General features: G+C 44.1%; 1 protein-coding gene across 1 annotated transcript in view; it reads right to left on the reverse strand.

Moving 5' to 3' along the window:
• TAF1 (TATA-box binding protein associated factor 1) overlaps positions 1 to 24,386 on the reverse strand; it is a 493,091-nt gene that overhangs the window by 361,880 nt on the left and 106,825 nt on the right. Inside the window, 1 exon segment of the mRNA XM_030210565.1 lies at positions 15,711 to 15,838. Coding sequence (XP_030066425.1) covers positions 15,711 to 15,838 — 128 coding nt within the window.

Genomic DNA, 24,386 nt, shown 5'->3' on the forward strand with positions numbered 1-24,386 from the left:
AAAAAAAAAAAAAAAAGGTATAGCCGTCCATTCTAAGGGAGGAGGTTAGGTTGACCGATGATTGAAGCACAGTGATGCTTTACAAGTAATTTCAGCAATTTCGCTATCACCTGTCTGAGGTCTTTTCCACCCCCTTCCAATCATTTGTGATATCCTACACACCAGATTCGCTTACGTTTATTGTTCTAATTCACAGACCAAAGTGAAAGTTTCCCCTTTTGAGTTTTGTTACATTTATATCCCACATTTTCCCACCAATTTGCAGGCCAAGTCCGGTAGAGAAAGAAATACAAGGTTATGTTGAGGTCGAATAGGTAGGTGCGATTCAGGCACAATGGGGTCAAAAAGAGGGGAGGTTGTAAATTGTCCAGTCTGATCATTGGTTTACCTGTGTTGCCGGATGTGGGGATTTATGTTGGGTCGGTAGGGTAAACCTTTTTGAATAGATTGGTTTTTAGTGATTTCCTGAAATTTAGATGGTCATAGATTGTTTTCACAGCTTCTGGCACTGCGTTCCATAGTTGTGTGCTTATAACAATCTTCAACCATCTAAACTTCAGAAAATCACTAAAGACCTACCTGTTCGGAAAGGCATACCCTACTGACCCAACATAAATGCCTCAACTGTGCAACACATCAATACCAACAATCGTATTGAACATTATCTCCCCCTTCCTATCCTCAACCCATAATGTGCCAGAAACGGAGGAGTGGCCTAGTGGTTAGGGTGGTGGACTTTGGTCCTGGGGAACTGAGGAACTGAGTTTGATTCCCACTTCAGGCACAGGCAGCTCCTTGTGACTCTGGGCAAGTCACTTAACCCTCCATTGCCCCATGTAAGCCGCATTGAGCCTGCCCTGAGTGGGAAAGCGCGGGGTACAAATGTTACAACAACAACCTTATCTACCCTATTGACCCTAACATCTATTTGTATTTGTTCCTTTACCAGACTGACAAATGCCTTACGATACTATGTAAGCCACATTGAGCCTGGGAAAATGTGGGATACAAATGTAACAAATAAATAAATAAATATAGGAGAAGCTAGATGCATAGGTTGTTTTGTATTTCAGACCTTTGCAATTTGGGTAGTGGAGGTTTAGGTATGTTCATGATGATCCGGTTATGTTTCTGGTTGGTAGATCTATAAGGTCTGTCATGTATCCTGGGGCTTCGCCATAGATAATTTTGTGGACCAGGGTGCAGATTTTAAAGATAATGCGTTCTTTGATTGGGAGCCAATGCAGTTTTTCTCGGAGAGGTTTAGCACTTTCAAATCGTGTTTTATCAAATATCAGTCTAGCTGCTGTATTTTGGGCGGTCTGGAGTTTCTTTGTGACCAGTTCTTTACATTCCGCATAGATTCCGTTGCAGTAGTCTGCATGGCTTAGAACCATAGATTGTAATAGGTTACGAAATATTTCCCTCGGGAAGAAAGGTTTTACTCCTTTAAGTTTCCACATTGAATGGGAGGGGATGATCCACCAAAGTGGATGAACACAAACTCCCACGAGAAATCAACAGATAGGGGGAAGTGGGAAGTGGACCAATGACTCCAGGGAGACGGGATACTGTTGTACAAAGTACCACTTTATTCACAGACTCGACACAGTACCGTGTTTCGGCCACAGGCCTGCCTGAGGAGTCTTAAATGATTCTGGTACTAGGAATCAATCTGGAGGTTAGGGAATAAGGATCAGTCTACACGCCGTTCCGTTCTCTAACAGATTACAGAGAGACGTAGCAAATTGCTACGTCTCTCTGTAATCTGTTAGAGAACGGAACGGCGTGTAGACTGATCCTTATTCCCTAACCTCCAGATTGATTCCTAGTACCAGAATCATTTAAGACTCCTCAGGCAGGCCTGTGGCCGAAACACGGTACTGTGTCGAGTCTGTGAATAAAGTGGTACTTTGTACAACAGTATCCCGTCTCCCTGGAGTCATTGGTCCACTTCCCCCTATCTATCTATCCACATTGAATGGAACATTTTGTTTGTTGCAGAGTTAACTTGGCTCTCAAGAGTAAGGTTATGGTAGATTGTGACGCCGAGTATTTTTACGCTGTTTGAGATGGGGATGGTGTCGTCTGGGATGTTTAAGATTGTGGGTTCGTACTTGTTGTGTTGTGTTGAGATGAAAGGCTTTTGGTATTGAATTCCACCATTTGGAACCCAAGTAGCTGAATCCTGCTGTGTAAATGGTTTTGTAGGTTATGTTTTTGCAGTTGGGTAGGTGAAGTAAATAACTTCTGGTTTCTGAGCTTGCGTTTTTGGGAGATAGTTCTACCTGGTCTTGGATATATTTTGGTGTCATTCCGAAGAGTATCTTGAAAATGAGGGTGCTGGCTTTGAAGAATAATCTTGCTTTGATTGGCAGCCAGTGTAGTTTTTCAAGTAGAGGTGTTGCTTTGTCGTATTTTGATTTTTTTTAATATTAGTCTTGCTGCTGTGTTTTGGATGGCTTGTAGTGATTTTAGTATGTTTTCTCTGCACTCTAAATATGATGCATTGCAGTAGTCTAGGTGGGATAGTATCGTAGCTTGTACTATTATTCTGAACGATTTTCTGGGGAAGTAGTCTCCTATCCTTCTTAGTCTTCATACTGTTCTGAAACATTTTGAAGTTACCGCTGATACCTGGTTTTCTACCTATTTGATTCAAGGCCATCCTTAACCATATAATGCTACCCCCCTCCACCAATTCGATCCACTCTATCACTATGATATAATTTGTACCATGGTATAACAGTGTCCCACTAGTTATGCTCATTCCACCAGGTCTCAGAGATGCCTATTATATCTAATTTTTCATTCAGTGCAATATATTCTAACTCTTCCATCTTATTTCTTAGGCTTCTAGCATTCGCATATAGACATTTCAAACTATGTTTGTTGTTCCTATTTACATCTTGCTCAGCTGCTGACAGTGTTAATTTGCAATCTTTTGTCTGCTTTTTATTTCCCCAGTTCTGTTTAATATTTATATGCTGTGACTCTGTCAACTCCTGGTCGGACCAGAAATCTCCTAGCGATCTACAGATTATAAATAAACAATATTCCCCCCCCCCCTCTTGTTTGTCCTGTTTGTCTGTCCTAATTATATTGTAAGCTCTATCGAGCAGGGGCTGTCTCTTCATGTTCAAGTGTACAGCGCTGCGTACGTCTAGTAGCGCTATAGAAATCATAAGTAGTAGTAGTAGTAGTTTTTCCAATACTTTTGATTTTTTGAGGTTATGTTTTACTGTAATTAATACTTGGACAACTGCAAATAGACTGAAGTTAAACACGTCAAGGACTCAGATATTACTCTTGTCTGGGCAAACAGATGTATCAGCATCTGCTACTTTTCAACTGCTTAGTGAAAGCAAATATTTAGGTGTCATTTTAGATTCCTCATTGTCTTTTCAAAAACATGTTAAAAGATTTGTCACAGATATTTTTTTTCAAATTGAAATTACTAAGGAGATTTAAACAGTTTCTATTTTTACTGGCTGATCTTTCCCTTCATCAATATATCAATATGTTCATATCCTTAAGTAATTTCTCTTAGTCACCACTGCCTTGGCCTGATCATTATTTGCTTAAGTTTTCAGTATCTACAGCTCGACCTGGTCCTCTTATCTCCCTAGCTAGCCTCTCTCCTTGATTTCAGTTCAGTTGATTCTTCAACCATCCCTATTCAATTTGCTGCTTTTCCAGCAGACTTTACAGACCTACCACTTTCTACCCAGGCTGGTATCTGGAACACTATTTACACTCTGTCCTTCAGCCCCATATTCTGTAAGTTTATGCTTACAAAAAGCTTGACATACTATCGTTTCTAGGGGATAGGTCACAGCAGTTAGCAAACAATAAAAACATAAGCTAAAATAGAAAATAAAAGGAACGCCAAATTTAGAAAAGATAAACAAGCACAACACAATCACATGAACAGAAGACAAATGTCCCATATGAGTTTACTAAATCAAACACATTAGGTGTTGATTGTCGAACGAACCAGGTCACCTCTGCAATCAAGACCCAGGCAGTGAGATAACAAAAGCAAGCTCAAAAAAATGATTATTCAATAGGGCCTTAAATTTTAGTTAAGAAAGCACCATCTATGTCAACATGTAAACCCTGGTATAATAGTGATCTGCACTTGATTAAACGGTTGTTGCGCTATGCCAAAAGGATCTGACGTAAATCACATTTTTCAATTCACCTGCGCCTTTATCTGCTTCTTTTACTCAGCATATGCACAGGTGTTCCTGTGGACAGACTTAAACTAAGCAAGTGCACTTATTTGCATCTGCCTCAGAACAGGTGCAAATTTAGGTACTAGTAGAGACACTTCTCCATAGGCAACTATATTATATTTAAATAGGCATAAAATAGGCCATGTCTGTTTTAATCATTCCCACAATAAATAATGGTTAGTGCAGTGGGTTGAGATCCTGGGGAGCTGGGTTCAATTCGCACTGTAGCTCCTTGTGACCCTGGGCGTCACTTAACCCTCCATTGCCCCAAGTACAAATAACCTTAGATTGTGAGCCCATCTGGGACAGAAAAGTCCATGCAAAAATAGTATACGTAAACCGCTTTGACTCTGTTTACAAAAGACAGAATATCAGGTGTGACATGAACAAAAACAAACATAATCCCTTAGTTGATCTGTTTGCTGTCTGGAACAGACTGTAAAAGCAAGGACTCTCTCATACACATTTTGTGTACAGCACTGCATACTTCTGGTAGCGCTAAAGAAGTAAATAATGGTAGCTGTATCTTTGGAAATTGTTATGGGTACCCTGCTATAAAATTCCCCCACATGAAAACCAGTAATTGAAGAGGTAAGTTCTAAAACCTAAGTACAAAAAGCTGTTCTCTAGATAAATGTGAGTTTTTATTTTCAAGAATTCAAGCAAACATAAGAAAATTTTTTCACTGAATATCATCTACCCTATAGGATAAATGCTTTTTAGTGCAAATTTCAAACATACTTGGGCGAATCTCTTCATAAACCGAAGATACTTACCTGTAATAGGTATTCTTCGAGAACAGCAGGCTGATTATTCTGACAATTGGGGTCGGCGATCTGCGCCGGCCTGAGAGCCGACATTTCACATAGCAAAAAGTTTGCTAGAGCCTTATGAGCATACTGTGCGCCGAACCGCGCATGGGCCGAGTGTCTTCCCGCCAGCCGCGCTCCTCAATACAATGCAGAGTAAAAAAGAGAGAAAAAGAGGAGACAACCCCAAGAGGAGGTGGGTGGGTTTGTGAGAATAATCAGCCTGATGTCCTCGGAGAATACCTGCTACAGGTAACTATCTTTGCTTTCTCCGAGGACAAGCAGGCTGTATTATACTCACAATTGGGGTATCATTAGCATCCAGGCTCACTGAAAACAACAAAGGTTGGTTAATTGGACCTCGCAACGGAGAGGACATAACATAGATTAACCTGAAACTACATACAACTAGCTGAGAGTGCAGCCTGGAAAAGAACAAAAAGGGCCTTGGGGGGAGGGGGTGGAATTCAATTCTAAACCCCAAACAGATTCTGCAGCACCAACTGCCCAAACCGACTGTCGCGTCGGGTATCCTGCTCAAGGCAGAAGTGTGATGTGAACGTATGGACTGAAGACCATGTTGCAGCTTTGCAAATCTCTTCAATGGAGGCTGGCTTTAAGTGAGCCACCGACACAGCCATTGCTCTGACATTATGAGCCGTGACATGACCCTCCAGAGTCAGCCCTGATTGGGCATAAGTGAAGGAAATGCAATCTGAAAGCCAACTGGAGATTGTGCATTTTCCAATGGCGACTCCCCTCCTGTTGGGATCAAAAGAAACAAACAACTGGGCAGAATGTCTGAAGTGCATCGTCCACTCCATGTAAAAGGCCAATGCTCTCTTGCAGTCCAAGGTGTACAAGCTGCTTTCGCCAGGGTGGGCATGAGGACGGGGAAAATGTTGGCAAGACAATCGACTGGTTCAGATGGAACTCCGACACCACCTTCGGCAGGAAATGAGGGTGCGTGCAGAGGACTAACCTGTTGTGATGGACCTTACCATAAGGTGAATCTACTACTAAGGCCTGAAGCTCACAGACCCTATGAGCTGAACTAACAGCCACCAAGTAAATGACATTCCAGGTCAAGTACTTCAGATGGCAGGAATTCAGAGGCTCAAAAGGAGCTTTCATCAGCTGGGTGAGAACAACGTTGAGATCCCATGACACTGACGGAGGTCTGACAGGGGGCTTTGACAAAAGCATACCTCTCATGAAACGAACAACTAAAGGCTGTGCAGAAATAGGCTTACCTTCTACACGTTGATGATAAGCACTAATTGCACGAAGGTGAACCCTTACGGAGTTGGTCTTGAGACCAGACTCTGATAAGTGTAGAAGATATTCAAGCAGGGTCTGTGTAGGACAAGAAAGAGGATCTATGGCCTTGCTGTCACACCAGATGGCAAACCTTCTCCTCCATTTGAAAGAATAACACTTCTTAGTGGAATCTTTCCTGAAAGCAATACCCGGGAGACACCCTCCGAAAGACCTAAGGAAGCGAATTCCAGGCTCTCAACATCCAAGCTGTGAGAGCCAGAGACTGGAGGTTGGGATGTAGAAGCGACCCCTCGTTCTGTGTGATGAGAGTTGGAAAACACGCCAATCTCCATGGTTCTTCGGAGGACAACTCCAGAAAAAGAGGGAACCAAATCCAACACGGCCAGAAGGGTGCAACCAGGATCATGATTCCGCGGTCTTACTTGAGTTTCAACAAAGTCTTTCCCACCAGAGGTATGGGAGGATACACATACAGAAGGCCTGTTCCCCAACATAGAAGAAAGGCATGTGATGCTAGTCTGTCGTGGGCCTAAAGCCTGGAAAAGAACTAAGGGACCTTGTGATTGATTTGAGTGGCAAAAAGATCCACCGAGGGGATGCCCCACGCTCGGAAGATCTTGCGGGCAACGCCCATATTCAGCGATCACTCGTGAGGTTGCATTACTCTGCTCAGCTTGTCGGTCAGACTGTTATTTACGCCTGCCAGATAAGTGGCTTTTCCTGACACAGACTGCGAGATCCGGTGCCCCCCTGCTTGTTGGTGTAGTACATTGCAACCTGTCTGTTTTAATTAAGATAATTTGGTTGGACAGCCGATCCCTGAAGGCTTATAGAGTGTTCCAGATCGCTCGGAGCTCCATGAGGTTGATCTGAAAACCTGTTTACCGGAGGGACCAGGCTCCCTGAGTGTGAAGCCCATCTACACGAGCCCCTCATCCCAGGAGAGATGCATCCGTCGTCAGAACTTTCTGCGGCTGAGGAATTTGGAATGGTCGTCCCAGGGTCAAACTGGATCGAATTGTCCACCACTGAAGTGAGTTCCGAAAGTCGGTGCACAGTTGGATGACATCTTTCTAGATTCCTCGCAGCTTGGTACCACTGAGATGTTACGGTCCATTGAGCAGATCTCATGTGCAAATGTGCCATGGGCGTAACATGAACTGTGGAGGCCATGTGCCCAGCTGTGACTTGCTGAGACGCCCGAACCAGGAAACCAGGGACAAAAGGTTGTCTGCCCGTGCCTCAGGGAGATAGGCTCGAACTGTTCTTGTGTCCAGCGGTGCTCCAATGAACTTCAATTTTTGAACAGGAGTGAGATGGGACTTGCTGTACTAGTTCCAGCACCTGAATAGTCATCTGCATGGACTCCCGAGCACCATACCTTCAGAGGTGCTCTTCACCAGCCAATCATCGCGATAAGTGATGTTTATAAACAGGGAACACATGAACTCCCAGTCTGTGTAGCGATGCTGCAACTACTGCTAGGATTTTTGTGAATACTCTGGGAGCTGACGCCAGGCCAAATGGCAGTATGCGGTACTGAAAATGTTGCGTTCCCAGCCAAAATTGAAAATACTTCCTGTGAGCTAGAAGTATTGGGATGTGCGTATAAATGCATCCTTTAAGTCAAGAGGCCACAGCCAATCATTTTCCTGAATCATGAGACTAAGGGTGCCCAGGGAAACCATCCTGAACTTTTCTCGAAATTGGAATGTGTTCAGGGCCCTTAGGATAGGACGCATCTCCCTGTTTTCTTTTGCACAAGGAAGTACCTGGAATAGAATCCCAGTCCTTCTTCCCCTGGTGGAATGGGTTCGACCGCATGGACCTTTAGAAGAGCGAAGAGTTCCTCTGCAAGTACCTGCCTGTGCTGAGAGCTGTATGAATGAGCTCCCGGCGGGCAATTTTGGAGGTCTGGATTCCAGATTGAGGGCGTATCCTAACCAGACTATTTGAAGAACCCACCGATCGGAGGTTATGAGAGGCCACCTTAGGTGAAAAAACATTAACCTCCCTCCAACCAGCAAGTCGTCCGGTACGGACACTTTTACTGCAGCTATGCTTTGCTGCAGCCCGTCAAAAGCCCATCCCTTGCTTTTGCTGGGGAGCAGTAGGGGTCTTTGGCGCACACTGTTGACAGGAATGAGCGCGCTGGGGCTGAGCCTGAGTAAGCTGTCAGGACGCCGGAGTGTACCTGCACCTGGGATAGGAATAGGGGGCACTCCATGGGCCACCAAAATACCTCCTAATTGAGGAAGCAGTAGCAGAAGGCGCCCGGTGAGACAGAGAAGCCATAGCATCATTGTGCTTCTTGATCTGGTCGACCAGGTCTTCCACCTTCTCTCCGAAAAGATTATCCCCCCAGCAAGGTACATCCGCCATCCTCTGCTGGACCAAATGGTCTAGGTCAGACACACTCAGCCGTGAGAGTCTCCGCATCACTATACAATGAGCAGAGATTCTGGATGCTACATTAAAAGTGTCGAATGCACCCCTGGCCAGGAATTTATAACAAGCCTTCTGCTGCATGACCACCTGGCGAAAGGGCTTGGCCTGCTCCAGATGGAGGGCATCAATCAAGGTAGACAGATGCCTCACCACGTTCCGCAAGTGGACACTCGTGAAGAGCTGGTAAGATTTGTTGGAATGTAATTGTATTTTTTACATGCATTGCCTGTCACCTATTATTTCTCTGTGATTACTCTGTGACCTCTGATGTGAATTACTTAGAGAGGTCACACAGCTATGCAACTTCCTGTGGGGGTTAGATGCGGCACATGCAGCACATGGAGCACATGGAGCTCATGATCTCTCCTAACCTGAGAGGATCTATGGTGGTGTGAGCATCCATTACCATCTAAGCACATGGAAGGAGCTGATAATACAAATGTATAATAATATGTATATATAAGCCTGTCTGATTATAATCTAACTACAAACTGTGAGTAAACAGATGTTTTGTTACTTCAACTTTAAAGTGACTCAGCAGTGAATTATTCAGGGGTGAATGAGAGAGAGATGAAGAAAGAAATTAACATTTCTAAAGCTGAAGCTGTGTGTACTAAAATCTGCTAATTATTTACTACAAATAATCCAACAAAAGGGTTATGGGCCCAGGGCTCAGGAATTGAAAAAGAAGAGAAATATTACCAGGCAGAAAAAAAAAGCCACATTTTTCTCTTAAGTTTTAAAGGAAAGATTCAGTCTGTCTCTCTCTCCCCCCACACAGCAGACAGAAGGCTAAGAAAATGGCTGAGGGAAGAAATTCACCATTTTTCTATTCTCTCAAGGTGCCTAAATTAACTGAGTTTAATTATCAGCAGTGGGAATTAAGATTCATATGTCTCCTTCGAGCAAAAAGATTAAATATATGCTTAGACCAAGACAGAACAGCTGAAAATATGGCTGAATGGGACAATGCAAACTATTATGTGAAGTGCATGCTTTTGGAAGCTCTCTCAGAGAAACAAGCCATATTAGTGGAGGGAAAAGATACACCAAAGGACATTTTATATAAACTGAGAACTATGTATGCAACTACATATGCAAAGCAGCAACCAATTTGGCTGGCAGAGTTGAATGAAACCAAATTAAGGGATAAAAGTAAATGTAATGATCACATTATGCATCTTATGTCTTCATTTCAAAAGTTAGAACTTTCTGGAATTCCCATGTGTGATGCATTGAAAAGAGCATTTCTTTTTACCTCACTATCAAAGAAGTTTGATGTTTTTAGGTCTGTAAATGAGGCCATTGAAAGGCAATCTTTTGAACAGGCAACATCAAAACTAAGGCAGGAATGCATAATAAATGATTCTGAGGAGATGTGTTCTCAAAGTCAGTCAGAGAGAAATGAAACAAATTTCTTGGCAAAGAACAGAGGAAGGCGGAGCTATGGGAAAACTCCACCCAAGGGCAAGCTGATTTGCTACTCATGTGGAAAGGAGGGACATGTATCTAAATGGTGTAAGGAAACACAAAACACTCCCTCTAGCTCACCTAAGCCAATGGAACTAAAGAATTTTCAAACCAGGAAATGTATGAAGGACAAAGATAAACACAAGGGCTTTCTAATGGCAGAAAAATCTTTGACTATGGTAAATAATAATTCAAATGAAAGTACTTGGATTTTGGATTCGGGGAGCACATGCCATTTAACCAATTGTAAGGATTTCTTTCAGGAAATGTGTCCAGAGGAAGGTATTCTTAAAACTGCAAACGCAGGGACTGCTAAGATCCAAGCAAAAGGTATTGGATTCTTAAAATGCAAAGTGTCTAATGAAGTTAAAGAAATTCCTGTAAGTGATGTCTTGTATATTCCCCAAGCAGTTTGCAATATGCTTAGTGTATCTACATTAGATAAGAAGGGATTTGTGATTCATTTTGAAAACAGTAAGTGCACAATCTCTAAAAATGATGAAGTGTATGCTGAAGCTTTTATGCATAATGATGTTTATAAGCTGAACATTTCAGGTGAAGCCTCACATATGGCGCAAGTAAGGAAGAATGCTGGTAAAATGGAGAAATGCATAGACTGTGTTACTCAAAAAGGTGTGAGACCCTCATTTCCTGCATACACAGGAAATAGGAGTAATAAAGTGCTGGACTTAATACACAGTGACTTATGTGGACCGTTTAATATCCCATCATTGGGAAATAACAGATTTGTGCTAATATTCTTGGATGATTTCTCTAGATACTGTGTGGCCTATTTGCTGAAAGAAAAAAGTCAAGTCACAGACATGCTGAAGAAATACGTAGCCATGGTGAGCAATAAATTTGAAAGAAAACCAAAGGTTCTTCAGACCGACAATGGTGGTGAGTTCACTTCACAAAGCATGCGCACATTTCTAGAACAAGAAGGCATTCAGCATATCACAACAGTAGCTTATACACCAGAGCAAAATTCTGTTGCAGAGAGAAAATTTAGGTCAATTGTGGAAATGACCAGATGTATGCTGTCAGATAGCAATCTCCCTAAAAGACTATGGGGGGAAGCCATTCTCACAGCAGTGTACCTACAAAACAGAATGCCAACTAAAGGCGCTGAGCGCACACCACATGAGACATGGCATGGTAGGAAGCCAAACCTGTCACATATAAGAACATTTGGAAGTACAGCATATGCTCATGTACCAAAGCAAAGAAGGCATAAGCTGGATTCCACAACAGAAAGGGGCATTTTAGTTGGCTATGCTCCAGGACACAAAGGATATAGAATTTTGAATCTGAAAACTGGCATTGTTGGCATAAGACATGTTACATATTTTGATGAAAACAAAAGGGTTGATAAAGGCTGGATTATCCCAGATGAGCCTTATCATCCAGAATATGAAACTAGAACCATAATAGACATGCCAGTGTATATAAATGCCATACCAAGGCAGATGTCTGAAAGCAACTCACCTGTATCTAACGAGGAACAGGCAGAGGAAGCAGACACAGAAAGGATCATTGAAGAAGACAGTACAGTTGGAGAAGGGGAATCAATTGGAGAAGGACTCTCAGATTTAGAGGATGCGGAAAGGTCAGACCAACCTGTTGTCAGACGCTCATCCAGGGAAAACAAAGGTGTTCCACCCCCAAGACTGTCTTACCTAACAAAGTCAGCAGAAGCTCAAGAGCCCTTAACATGGGATGAGATTGAGAAAATGTCAGCAGAAGAAGCTGCTGAATGGCATAAAGCTGCACAAGAAGAAATTGATGCATTGGATAAAAATAATACTTGGATTCTTACAAAATTACCTCCTGGCAAGAAAGCTATAGGATGCAAATGGGTATTCAAGTTAAAAAGGAATGCACAAGGAAAAGTGGAAAGGTATAAAGCCAGATTAGTGGCAAAGGGATATCTTCAAAAATATGGAGAAGATTTTGATGAAGTGTTTGCACCTGTAGTGAAACACACGACAATCAGAACACTTCTGAGCATTGCAGTCTCAAAAGGCATGCAAGTCAACCACATTGATGTGAAAACAGCGTTTCTTCACGGAGATATAACTGAAGACTTGTACATGGAACAGCCAACAGGTTTCATAAATACAAAACAAAGACAGCTAGTGTGTAAATTAAACAAAGGTCTTTATGGATTAAAGCAAAGTGAAAAATGTTGGAATGAAAAATTGCATGAAATATTGACAAATTTAGGATTTAAGCAAGGTGAAGCAGATAAATGCTTGTACACTAGGTGCACAAATGGACAATATGCATACATTTTAGCTTTTGTTGATGATCTGCTCATTGCAAGCAAAAGTGAGCAAGAGTACAAGGACATTGTAAAGTGTTTAAACCAGAATGTTGAGATAAAAGAACTTGGTAATGTGTCATACTATCTTGGTATAGAAATTGAGAAACAAAATGATGGTTCTTATCTTCTAAGCCAGAAGCAGAAAATAAATGAGCTTATTGAAAGTTTAGGTATGCAAGATGCCCAAGTTGTAAGCACTCCCATGATCACTGATTTTCTGAAGGATGAAACAGTAAGAGAACCTTTACCAGATAACATCCAATATAGATCAGCCATAGGTAAGCTTTTATATCTAACTACCACATACAGGGCTGATATAGCAAATGCAGTAGGAATTTTGAGCAGAAGGGTCAGCTCACCTACCAAATCAGATTGGACTGCAGTTAAAAGGATGGTAAGGTATTTAAAGGGTACCATTGATTGTAAATTAAAGATTTCAGCCAATAGTAATCCAAAACTAATATGTTACTGTGATTCAGATTGGGCAGGGGATCATTCTGATTATAAATCCACAAGTGGATATGTGTTTATGTATGGAAATGTACAAATTTCATGGGCCAGTCATAAACAAAGTATTGTGAGTTTGTCTTCTACAGAAGCTGAATACGTGGCCGTATCGGAAGCGTGCAGAGAACTGATGTGGATTGAAAAACTTTTGCTGGATTTCGGAATAGCTGAACAGAGACCAATCCAGATAATGGAAGATAATCAGAGCTGCATCCGACTGTCACAGAATGACAAGGTTCAGTCACGCACCAAGCACATAGCAACGAAATACCACAACGTGCGAGAGTTGGCGAAAGAAGGGGTCATCAGTCTACACTATTGTCACACCAGTGAGATGACAGCTGACATCATGACCAAACCGTTACCCAGAGAACATTTTGTGGATCTGCGTATAAAGCTTGGACTTTGTATGAATAAATAATTGCATGACAGTTATGCATGAGAAGGGGTTTGTTGGAATGTAATTGTATTTTTTACATGCATTGCCTGTCACCTATTATTTCTCTGTGATTACTCTGTGACCTCTGATGTGAATTACTTAGAGAGGTCACACAGCTATGCAACTTCCTGTGGGGGTTAGATGCGGCACATGCAGCACATGGAGCACATGGAGCTCATGATCTCTCCTAACCTGAGAGGATCTATGGTGGTGTGAGCATCCATTACCATCTAAGCACATGGAAGGAGCTGATAATACAAATGTATAATAATATGTATATATAAGCCTGTCTGATTATAATCTAACTACAAACTGTGAGTAAACAGATGTTTTGTTACTTCAACTTTAAAGTGACTCAGCAGTGAATTATTCAGGGGTGAATGAGAGAGAGATGAAGAAAGAAATTAACATTTCTAAAGCTGAAGCTGTGTGTACTAAAATCTGCTAATTATTTACTACAAATAATCCAACAAGATTGGATACGGGCAGCAAGCATAGTGGCCTAATATGTCTTTCTCCAAAAAGAATCCAAGGTCCTAGCTTCTCTGTCTGGGGGCGCCGAGGCATAGTCTCTAGTACTCTTGGCTCTCTTTAGGGCGGAGCCCACCACCATGGAGTTGTGGGGTAACTGAGACCTCATCAACCCAGGTTCATCGTGGATCCGATACTGGGAATCAGTCTTCTTAGGGTCATGGGACCACACAGAGGGAACAACCAGTTTCGCATAAGGACTTCCCAGAGTACCTTATGCAAAGGAACCGTCACTGCCTCCTTAGGTGAAGAGGTGTAGTCCAGGACTTTCAGCATCTCAGCCCTGGGCTCCTCCTCCACTTCCATAGGGAATGGAATGACCTCAGCCAATTCCCGCACAAACAATGAAAAAGAGAGGCTCTCAGGAGGAGACAGTCTCCTTTCAGGTGGAGGGGAAAGTTCAGAGGGAATCCCAAAGGACTCATCGGAGGAGAAGCACCTGGGATCTTCCTCTTGACTCCCACGAGCGCTCCTCCATGGTGTCAGAAAGCACTTCCCTCAGTGACCTCAGAGACCGTATCCACTTCGACGTCAAAGACCCATGGTCTCGATGAAGATGCTGAGGGGCAGACTCTCGTATGGACTGCAGTGAAGCTTCCTCCACCGACATCGATGGGGAGTTGACCTGGGTGACAGCCGATACCGGAACCGCAAGTGGCACTGAGCTTTGGGACCTCACCACAGATGGAGGACCAGACACAACAGCAGGTGACGCGGTAGGCGCAAGCACCCCCAACGCAGATGTACACAGCAGATCCTCCAGAAGCTCTGGAAGCAAGGCCCAAATGCGCTCGTCGAGAGCCGCCATCGAAAGAGGTTGCGGGGCCGGTGGAGCAGTCGGTGGCATCATCGCCTGGGGTTTGGGAGCAGGAACCAGGCTGCTGAGAGACCAACGCGTTGTTGGTGTAGTACATTGCAACCTGATTGTCTGTTTTAAGACAAATGGCACAACGAGCTGGATGGTTGGGCCCAAGGCACCACGAATGGGTTTCGGTGCCTGAGATGGTCCAGTTGCACAGAGTACAGTGTTTGAAGTCGCTGGGAGTCTTCGATACTATGGAAGGGAAGACAGCACTGGCTAAATCAAAAGTCTCGACTGTGCCAAAAAAAGGAGAGAAGGACCCGGCCGAGCACCCTAAAAACAGCCACAACGGAAAAGAAAGGAAACTTTACCAGGGAATAAAATAAGAAAAATAAAGGGAAAATCGCCTTTTTTATTTATTTTTTTTTTTTTAAACAAAATGAAACAAATGAGGGGAAAAAAAATTTCAAAAAACCACCATCAAAGCTCTTTTCCAGGGTCACAGAGAAGCCACAGAAACTCACTGTTGCTCCTCGCACGGAAGAAAAAGAACAGAGGAGCACGGCAGGCAGGAAGACACTCAGTGCATGTGCTGTTCAGCACGCAGCGTGCTCAGGAGACTCTACCAATATTTTTGCTATGTGAAATGCCGGTTCCCGGGCCAGCGCGGATCGTCAACCCCATTTGTGGCTATAATACAGCCTGCTTGTCCTCAGAGAAAGGTGGTTAATACATCACAATAAATAAAAATAAAATACTATAGTTATCTACAAAGACAGTCTGTTTCCAGTATGAACTCATTTTTGAAAAACAAAATTTGTACTTAACAGGTTTTGGAACTCTTCAATGCCACTCTTACCTGCTGTGGTTCCTCCTTAATAACTCCTGTTTTACCTAAAAGGATTCGACTCTTTTTTAAAGATGATTCTTTTTTATTCTCCTTGGATGGAGAATTTGAAGTTGTTTCTTCTTTTTCATCTGGAATCTCTATAATTGAACCCACAAAGAGCTACAATACAAGCTATTAACACTGGAAAATTATTTAACATTCACAATTCAGACTCATTTTTATCTATTCAAAGAACTCCAAAAGATTTTCTTAACTTCAGTACTCCATAAATCCATTCTCCAACTTTGCTTAACTTTAGTTCTCTCTAAAGTCGTCCTACCTAGAAACTGGAGGCATGGAGTGGAAGAGTAGTATAGAAATGCCCAGCCTATATGTCAGATCTGGTAGACCTGCCGCCCAGGAACGCTAAAAGGTCATCTCGAACATTCCTTAATCTGCACTTCCCCAGTTGTAAAGGCCTAAAATATAAACTAACGCATGCATCTAACTTCTCCTACCTGAGAACACAGCTGTGGAACGCTCTGTCGCGCAGTTTAAAAATTATGATCTAACTAAATTTCGCAAATCCCTGAAGACCCTCCTATTCAATAAGGCATACAAACAAGAGCAGCAACTATAAATGTAAAACATCGCAATTCTGCCTATTATCAACAATGCTTTTACTCATATCTATTTGTTTGAATTTCGATCACGCTATTTTCTACAACATCTCCACCTTACCTACTATCAGTAATGTCTCCTAATTATATTTACCTGTCTATATTTCGATCATGCTACTTTCTATTTAACACTAACTGTTATCTCCTAATCTACTATCTTCTAATAACGACACATTGTAAGCCACATTGAGCCTGCAAAGAGGTGGGAAAATGTGGGATACAAATGCAATAAATAAATAAAATAAATACAGGTTACAGCACTGGGCTGACAAACAGGAAATCCCAGTTCAAATCCCACTACTGCTCCTTGTGATCTTGGTCAAGTCACTTAACTTCCATTGCCTCAGATACAACCTTAGATAGTTGCCCTCTGGGGACAGGGAAATACCTAGAGTACCTAGGAAACTGTGACTGCCTGCCAGTCAACAGTATCAGTTATTTGAAACTCACAAAAAGTCATTTACTTTATATGGATTATTTGAATGGAATACTTTGCTAATCGATGTAGGAATGGTGGATAAAGCAAAGATACTTACCTGCAGCAGGCATTCTCCAAGGACAGCAGGCTTTCTCACAAATGGGTGACACCGACCCACACCGCCCGATCCGGAATCTATAAAAGTATAAAGTTTTGTGGAGCGCAAGACACGCTCCACCGTGCATGTGCGAGTGCCTACCCGCCCGCCATTAGAACGCGGTCTCTTCACTTTTATACTACAGCAAAAATAAAGTAAAAATAGCAAAGGAGACTACTCCAAGAGGAGGTGGAAAGGATTGTGAGAATATAAAACCTGTTGTCCTCGAAGAATACCTACTCCAGGTAAGTATCTTCACTTTCTCCGAGGACAGGCAGGCTTACTTATTCTCACAAGTATGGAATCCCTAGCATCCAGGCTCACCAAAAACAACAATCATTGGTCAACTGGGCCTCGCAACGGTGAGGACATAACATAGATTAACCTGAAACTATATAAAATCTGAATGACAGCGCAACCTGGAACAGAATAAAATGGGTCTAGGAGGGTGGAGTGGAGGAGTAGCCTAGTGGTCAGTGCAGTGGACCTTGATCCTGGGGAACTGGGTTTGATTCCCACTGCAGCTCCTTGTGACTCTGGGCAAGTCACTTAATTCTCCATTGCCTCAAGTACAAATAAATACCTGTATATAATATGCAAACCGCTTTGAATGTAGTTGTGAAAAAACACAGAATGGCAATATATCAAGTCCCATTCCCTTTCTAGACCCCAAACAGATTCTGCAGAACTGTCTGCCCAAACTGACTGTCACTTCGGGTATCTTGCTCAAGGCAGTACTGTGATGTGAATGTGTGAACTGAAGATCACGTCACAGCCTTGCAAACTTCTTCAATGAAGGCTGACCTCAAGAGGGCTGTAACATGATCCTCTTGGGCTAGCCAAGCCTGGGAATAAGTGAATGAAATGCAATCTGCCAGTCAATTAGAAATGGTGCATTTCCCGATGGCGACCCCCATTCTGTTGTGATCAAAAGAAAAAAAAGTTGTGCGCATTGTCTGCTCCATGTAGTAGACCACTGCTCTCCAAGGTGTGCAAGCTGATTTCACCAGGATGGGCATGAGGTCAGGGAAAGAACATTGGAAAAACAATCAACTGGTTCAGATGGAATTCCAATACCACCTTTGGCAGGAACTTAAGGTGAGTGCGGATGACTACTCATTGACTCTACGAGCTGAATTAACAGCCACCAAGAAAACGACCTTCCATGTCAAGTACTTCAGGTGACTGGAATTCCATGGCTCAAAAAGAGCTTTCATCAACTGAGTGAGAATGACGTTGAGATCCCATGACACTGGTGGAGGTCTGACAGGGGGCTGTGGCAAAAGCAAACCTCCAATTAAGTGAAAAACTAGAGGCTGTCCAGAGATGGGCTTACCTTCTACACACTGATAATAAACACTAATTGCACTAAAGCACTAATTGCACTTACAGAGTTGGTCTTGAGACCAGACTCTGATATGTATAGAAGGTATTCAAAGCAGGGTCTGTGTAGGGGCAAGTAAGGGGATCTAGGGCCTTGCTCTCACACCAGACGGCAAACCTCCTCCATAATAACAGTGGAGTCTTTCCTGGAAACCAGCAAGACCCAGAAGACACCCTCCGAAAGACCCAAGGAAGCAGATTCTAAGCTCTCAGCATCCTACTACTACTACTATTTAACATTTCTAAAGCGCTACCAGGGTTGCACAGCGCTGTACAATTAACAAAGAAGGACAGTCCCTGCTCAAAGGAGCTTACAATCTAAAGGACAAAAAGTGCAGTCAATCAAGAATGAGGCAGTCTAGATTTCCTGGATAGAGGTACAGTGGTTAGGTGCCGAAGGCAACATTGAAGAGATGGGCTTTGAGTAAGGATTTGAAGATGGGTAGGGAGGAGGCTTGGCGAATGGGCTCAGGAAGTTTATTCCAAGCATAGGGTGAGGTGAGGCAGAAAGGGCGGAGCCTGGAGTTGGCGGTGGTGGAGAAGGGTACTGAGAGGAGGGATTTGTCCTGTGAGCGGAGGTTACGGGTAGGAGCGTAAGGGGAGATGAGGGTACAGAGGTAGTGAGGGGCTGCAGATTGAGTGCATTTGTAGGTTAGTAGGAGAAGCTTGAACTGTATGCGGTACCTGATCGGAAGCCAGTGAAGTGACTTGAGGAGAGGGGTGATATGAGCATATCAGTCTAGATGGAAGATAAGATGTGCAGCAGAGTTCTGAATGGATTGAAGGGGGGATAGATGGTTAAGTGGGAGGCCAGTGAGAAGTAGATTGCAGTAGTCAAGGCAAGAGGTAATGAGAGAGTGGATGAGAGTTCGGGTGGTGTGCTCAGAGAGGAAAGGGCGAATTTTGCTGATGTTATAGAGAAAGAAGCGACAGGTCTTGGCTGTCTGCTGGATATGGGCAGAGAAGGAGAGGGAGTCGTCGAAGATGACTCCGAGGTTGCGGGCAGATGAGACGGGGAGGATGAGGGTGTTATCGACTGAAATAGAGAGTGGAGGGAGAGGAGAAGTGGATTTGGGTGGAAAGACAATGAGCGCAGTCTTGGCCATGTTCAGTTTCAGGTGGCGGTTGGACATCCAGGCAGCAATGTTGGATAAGAAGGCTGTGAGACTGGAGGATGGGATGTAGAAGTGACCCCTCGTTCTGGGTGATGAGGGTCAGAAAACACTCCAATCTCTATGGTTCTTCGGAGGATAACTCAGAAAAGAGAACACCATATCTGTCGCGAACAGTGTGGCACAATCAGAATCATGGTTCCCGCGGTCCTGCTTAAGTTTCAACAAAGGTTTTCCCCACTAGAGGTATAAGAGGATACGCATACAGAAGACCTGTTCCCCAACTGAGGAGGAAGGCATCTGATGCTAGTCTGTCATGGGCCTGAAGCCTGGAACAGAACTGAGGGACCTTGTGATTGATCCGAGAGGCAAAAAGATCACCAAGGGGGTGCCCCAATGCTTGGAAGATCTTGTGGGCTGTGCCCATATTAGAGACCACTCGTTCGGTTGCATTTATCCTGCTCAGTTTGTCAGCCAGGGAATTGTTTGTGCCTGCCAGATAAGTGGCTTGAAGGAACATGCCATACTGGCGAGCCCAATGCCACATCCAGATGGCCTCCTGACACAGATTGTGTCATCCGGTGCCCCCCTGCTTGTTGGTGTAATACACTGTAACCTGTCTGTTTGAATGAGTACAATTTGTTGAGAAAGCCAATCTCTGAAAGCCTTTAGATCATTCTAGATCTCCCAGAGCTCCAGGAGATTGATCTGAAGATTCGTTTCCTGGGTGGACCAAACACCTTGGGTGTGAAGCCTATCTACATGAGCCCCCCATCCAGGAGAGATGCATCCGTTGTCAGCACTTTTTTCGGTTGAGGAATTTGGAATGAAAGGCCCATAGTCAAATCTGATTGAATGTCCGCCCCTGAAGAGAGTATACCAGCTCTAGGGACACTTGGATGACATCTTCCAAGCTCCCCGTGGCTTGGTATCACTGAGAAACCATGGTCCATTGAGCTGATCTCATGTGAAGATGTGTCATGGGTGTAATATACACTGTGGAAGCCTGTGACCTCCTGAGAGGCTAGAATCTTGGAAGCCAGTGTGACAAGAGTGTCTGCTCTGATCTCCAGAGGGGAGGCTGCAACCCCTTCTGTGTATCGAGCAGGGCTCCTATGAATTCCAATCGCTGGGCATGGTGAAGATAGGCTTGGGGTTGTTTAAATGACCATAGTAACTCGAGCACCTGAATAGTCATTCTCATGGACTCCTGAGCTCCGTTCTGGAGAGGTGCTCTTTACCAGCCAATCATCGCGATATGGGAATACATGGATTCCCAGTCTGCACAGCAATGCTGCAACTACCACTAGACATTTTGTGAAGACCCTGGGAGCTGTTGCAAAGCCAAAAGGCAACATGCAGTACTGAAAGTGATGTGTCCCCAGTCGAAATCGAAGATACTTCCGGTGGGCTGGAAATATTGGGATGTGAGTATATGTATCTTTTAAGTCCAGAGAGCATAGCTAATCATGTTTCTGAGTCACTGGGAGAAGGGTGCCCAGGGAAACTATGAATTTGTTCAGGGCCCTTAGGTCTAGGATGGGACACATTCCCCATGTTTTCTTCTGCACAAGGAAGTACCTGGAATAGAATCCCTGCCCTTCTTCCCCAGGTGGTTCAACTGCATGGGCCTTCAGAAAGGTGGAGGGTTTCTCTGCAAGTACCTGCCTGTGCTGAGAGCTGAATGAATGGGCTGTTGGTGGGCAATTTGGAGGTGTTTGATACCAAACTGAACGCATATCTGACAATAACCCACCGGTCAGAGGTTATAAGGGGCCACCTTTTCATAGAAAAACTTCAGCCTCCCCTTGACCGGCAAGTTGTCCAGGACGGGAAACTTTTACTTTGGCTATGCTCTGCTGGAGCCAGTCAAAAGCTCACCCCTGCTTTGACTGGAGCAGCAGGGGCCTTAGGCACACACTAGGGCTGAACCTGAACAGGCTGGCAAACCAAGGGGTTGTACCTACACTTCTGATAGTAATAGATAACCCTCCTTAGTTTGCCAAAAGTCCTCCTAGAATGTTCCAAATCGGAAACACGCAGCCATGAGAGTCTGCACATTGCTACATTCTGATGCCACACCAGAAAGTGTCGTAAGTGCCCTGGCCAAGAACGTTTGACACGCCTTCTGCTGCTTGACCAACTGGCGAAGTGACTCGGCTTGCTCTGGAGAGAGCATCACAGCCTGGTCCAACAACCTGTGCACCGAGTTTCACAAGTGGATGCTCCTGAAGAGCTGTAGGATTGTATAAGGAGGTTGAGCATTAAAGCCTGGTACAGGAGCAGCCTAGTGGTTAGTGCAGTGGACTTTGATCCTGGGGAACTGGGTTCGATTCTCACTGCAGCTCCTTTTGATTCTGGGCAAGTCACTAACTCTCTATTGCCCCAGGTACAAATAAGTACCTGTATATACTATATAAACCGCTTTGAAAGTAGTGCAAAAACCACAGAAAAGCGGTATATCAAGTCCCATTCCCGTTCCATTTCCCTTTCCTCCCAAAAGAATCCAGGGTTCTAGCTTCTTTACCTGGGGCACTGAGGCATAGTCCCTGGATTTCCTGGCCCTTTTGAGAGTGGATTCCACCACCATGAAATTGTGAGGCAACTCAAGCTTATCAAAACCAGGTGCTCAGTGGATCTGATACTGGGTGTCAATCTTTTTGGGCATGATCGGGACCAACAGAGGCACTTCAGTTCCTAACGAGGATTTCCTGGATACCCTTACAGTGGGACAATCACAGCCTCCCTAGGAGGTGATGTGTAGTCCAGGACCTCAAGCATCTTGGCCCTGGCTCGTCCTCAAAGGAAAGGGCATAGCATCAGCCATTTCCTTTAACAAAAGAAGGGAATAAAAGGCTTTCCAGAGAAGACTTTCTCCTTTTCAAGTGGAGGGGATGGTGCAGAGGGAATTCCATACGACTCATCAGAGGAAAAATACCTGGATCCTCCTCTGAACCCCATGAGTGTTCCTCTTCAGTGTCAGACCATACCTCCTGATGGGAGTGTCGAGACGGAACCTGCCTCAATATGGAGGACCCATGCCTCGAGAATGACATGAGAAGTCAGTTCCCACCTCGACTCCGGCGAAGCTTCCTTCACCGATGTTGAGGGACTGCCGACTTGGGTGGCAGTCGACACCGGAGCCGCATGCAGCACTGGCATCGAATGCTGAACTGCAGGCTGAGGGCCAAGCGGGGCTGCAACGGTAGGCAAGGTAGGCGCAACCATCCCCCATGCTGATGCAACCTGTTGCATGAGGCATCCAGAAACTCAGGGAGTAAGGACCTGATGCGCTCGAGGGCCAATACCGGAAAAGGCTGGGGTACCGGGTTCAGGTGCAGGTTGCAGACAACTGGTGTTGATGCAGTAGCTGGGAGACTAGAGCATCGCACCTCCTGTATGGCGGGGGGAGCGGTCCTTCTGGCGCTGACACTTCTCGGGTGCCGAATCCTTCGACGCCCTGGAGCTTCCAGCACCACGTCTCAAGGGAGACTGATGACTATGCCCGAAGCGTATCACCAAAGCTCCTCGGTGCCGACGAGGACGACTTTGAATCCACACGTCACCTCAGGGTTGGGTCCAACAATAGACGGTCCCAGGGGCCCTGCACAGGAGGCCTCAAGGCAGGTGGAGGTCCACCTGATGCTTCACTGCTCCCAGTGTCTAAGGGTCTAGCAGAAGCATGCTTATTCAACGCTCCTAGTGCAGATGCACGCTTGACATCGATGCCGAAACCCTCCAACCTCAATTCTAATGTCAACATCGAGGAACCAGACTTAACTTCAAAAATCTTCGCACTTTGAGTCTCTATCTGGGTTCTTCATCTTCATGCAAAGAAAGAGAACATTGTTAGTGGGACTATGCCTCATCCTTACCTCTCAACATAACAAATACAAACCCACAACATTAACTACCCCAGGTCACACCCTCCCTATATCAGGACAGTTTGAAAATACTCGGAGTCACAACTCGATCGCAACCTAACTCTCGAGAGCCAAGTAAACTCTGTAATAAAAAAATGTTCCATGCAATGTGGAAGCTCAAACGACTAAAACCCTTCTTCCCAAGGAAAACCTTTCAATACCTAATACAGTCAATGGTCTCCTAAATCATGCAGATACTGCAACGGATTTACACCGGGATACATGGAATAACAAAAAAATCCAGACCGCCCAAAATACAGCATCCAGATTGATATTCGGCAAGACATGCTTGGACAGTGCCAAACCTCTTCAAGAAAAACTGCACTGGCTCCCAATCAAGGAGCGGATCATCTTCAAACTTTGCACTCTGGTCCACAAAATCATATATGGTGTAGTCCCAGGATGCATGATAGACCTCATAGACTTACCAACAAGAAACAGAGTCGGTTCTGCTTGATCATACCTAAATCTACACTATCCAATTGCAAAGGCTTGAAATACAAAACAACTCACGCATCCGGCTTCTCCTACATAAGTGCACAAATATGGAATGCCTCCCAAAAAGCTGTGAAAACAATCCATGACCACCTTAGCTTCCGGAAATCACTGAAGACCATCTTGTTCAAAAAAGGCAAAAAAGTGGAGGAGTGGTCTAGTGTTAGGGTGGGTGGACTTTTGGTCCTGGGGAACTGAGGAACTGAGTTGATTTCCACTTCAGGCAGCTCCTTGTGACTCTGGGCAAGTCACTTAACCCTCGATTGCCCCATGTAAGCCACACTGAGCCTGCCATGAGTGGGAAAGCGCGGGGTACAAATGTAACAAAAAAAAAAAAACCCTACTGACTCAACTTAAATGCCTGAATCCAGCAACACAACGAAACCTAAGCCCGTAACGAACACTATATAACTCTTCTCCTCTACAATTCTCCTTTTTTTATTTTATTTTTATTGAATTTTATAATACATTTAGTCATACAACATAAATGTCAGAAAAAAAAAAGAAATAAAAATTATTCAGAATATTACAAATCATG

This window comes from Microcaecilia unicolor, chromosome 7, assembly GCF_901765095.1.
Source record: "Microcaecilia unicolor chromosome 7, aMicUni1.1, whole genome shotgun sequence".
NCBI lineage: Eukaryota > Metazoa > Chordata > Amphibia > Gymnophiona > Siphonopidae > Microcaecilia > Microcaecilia unicolor.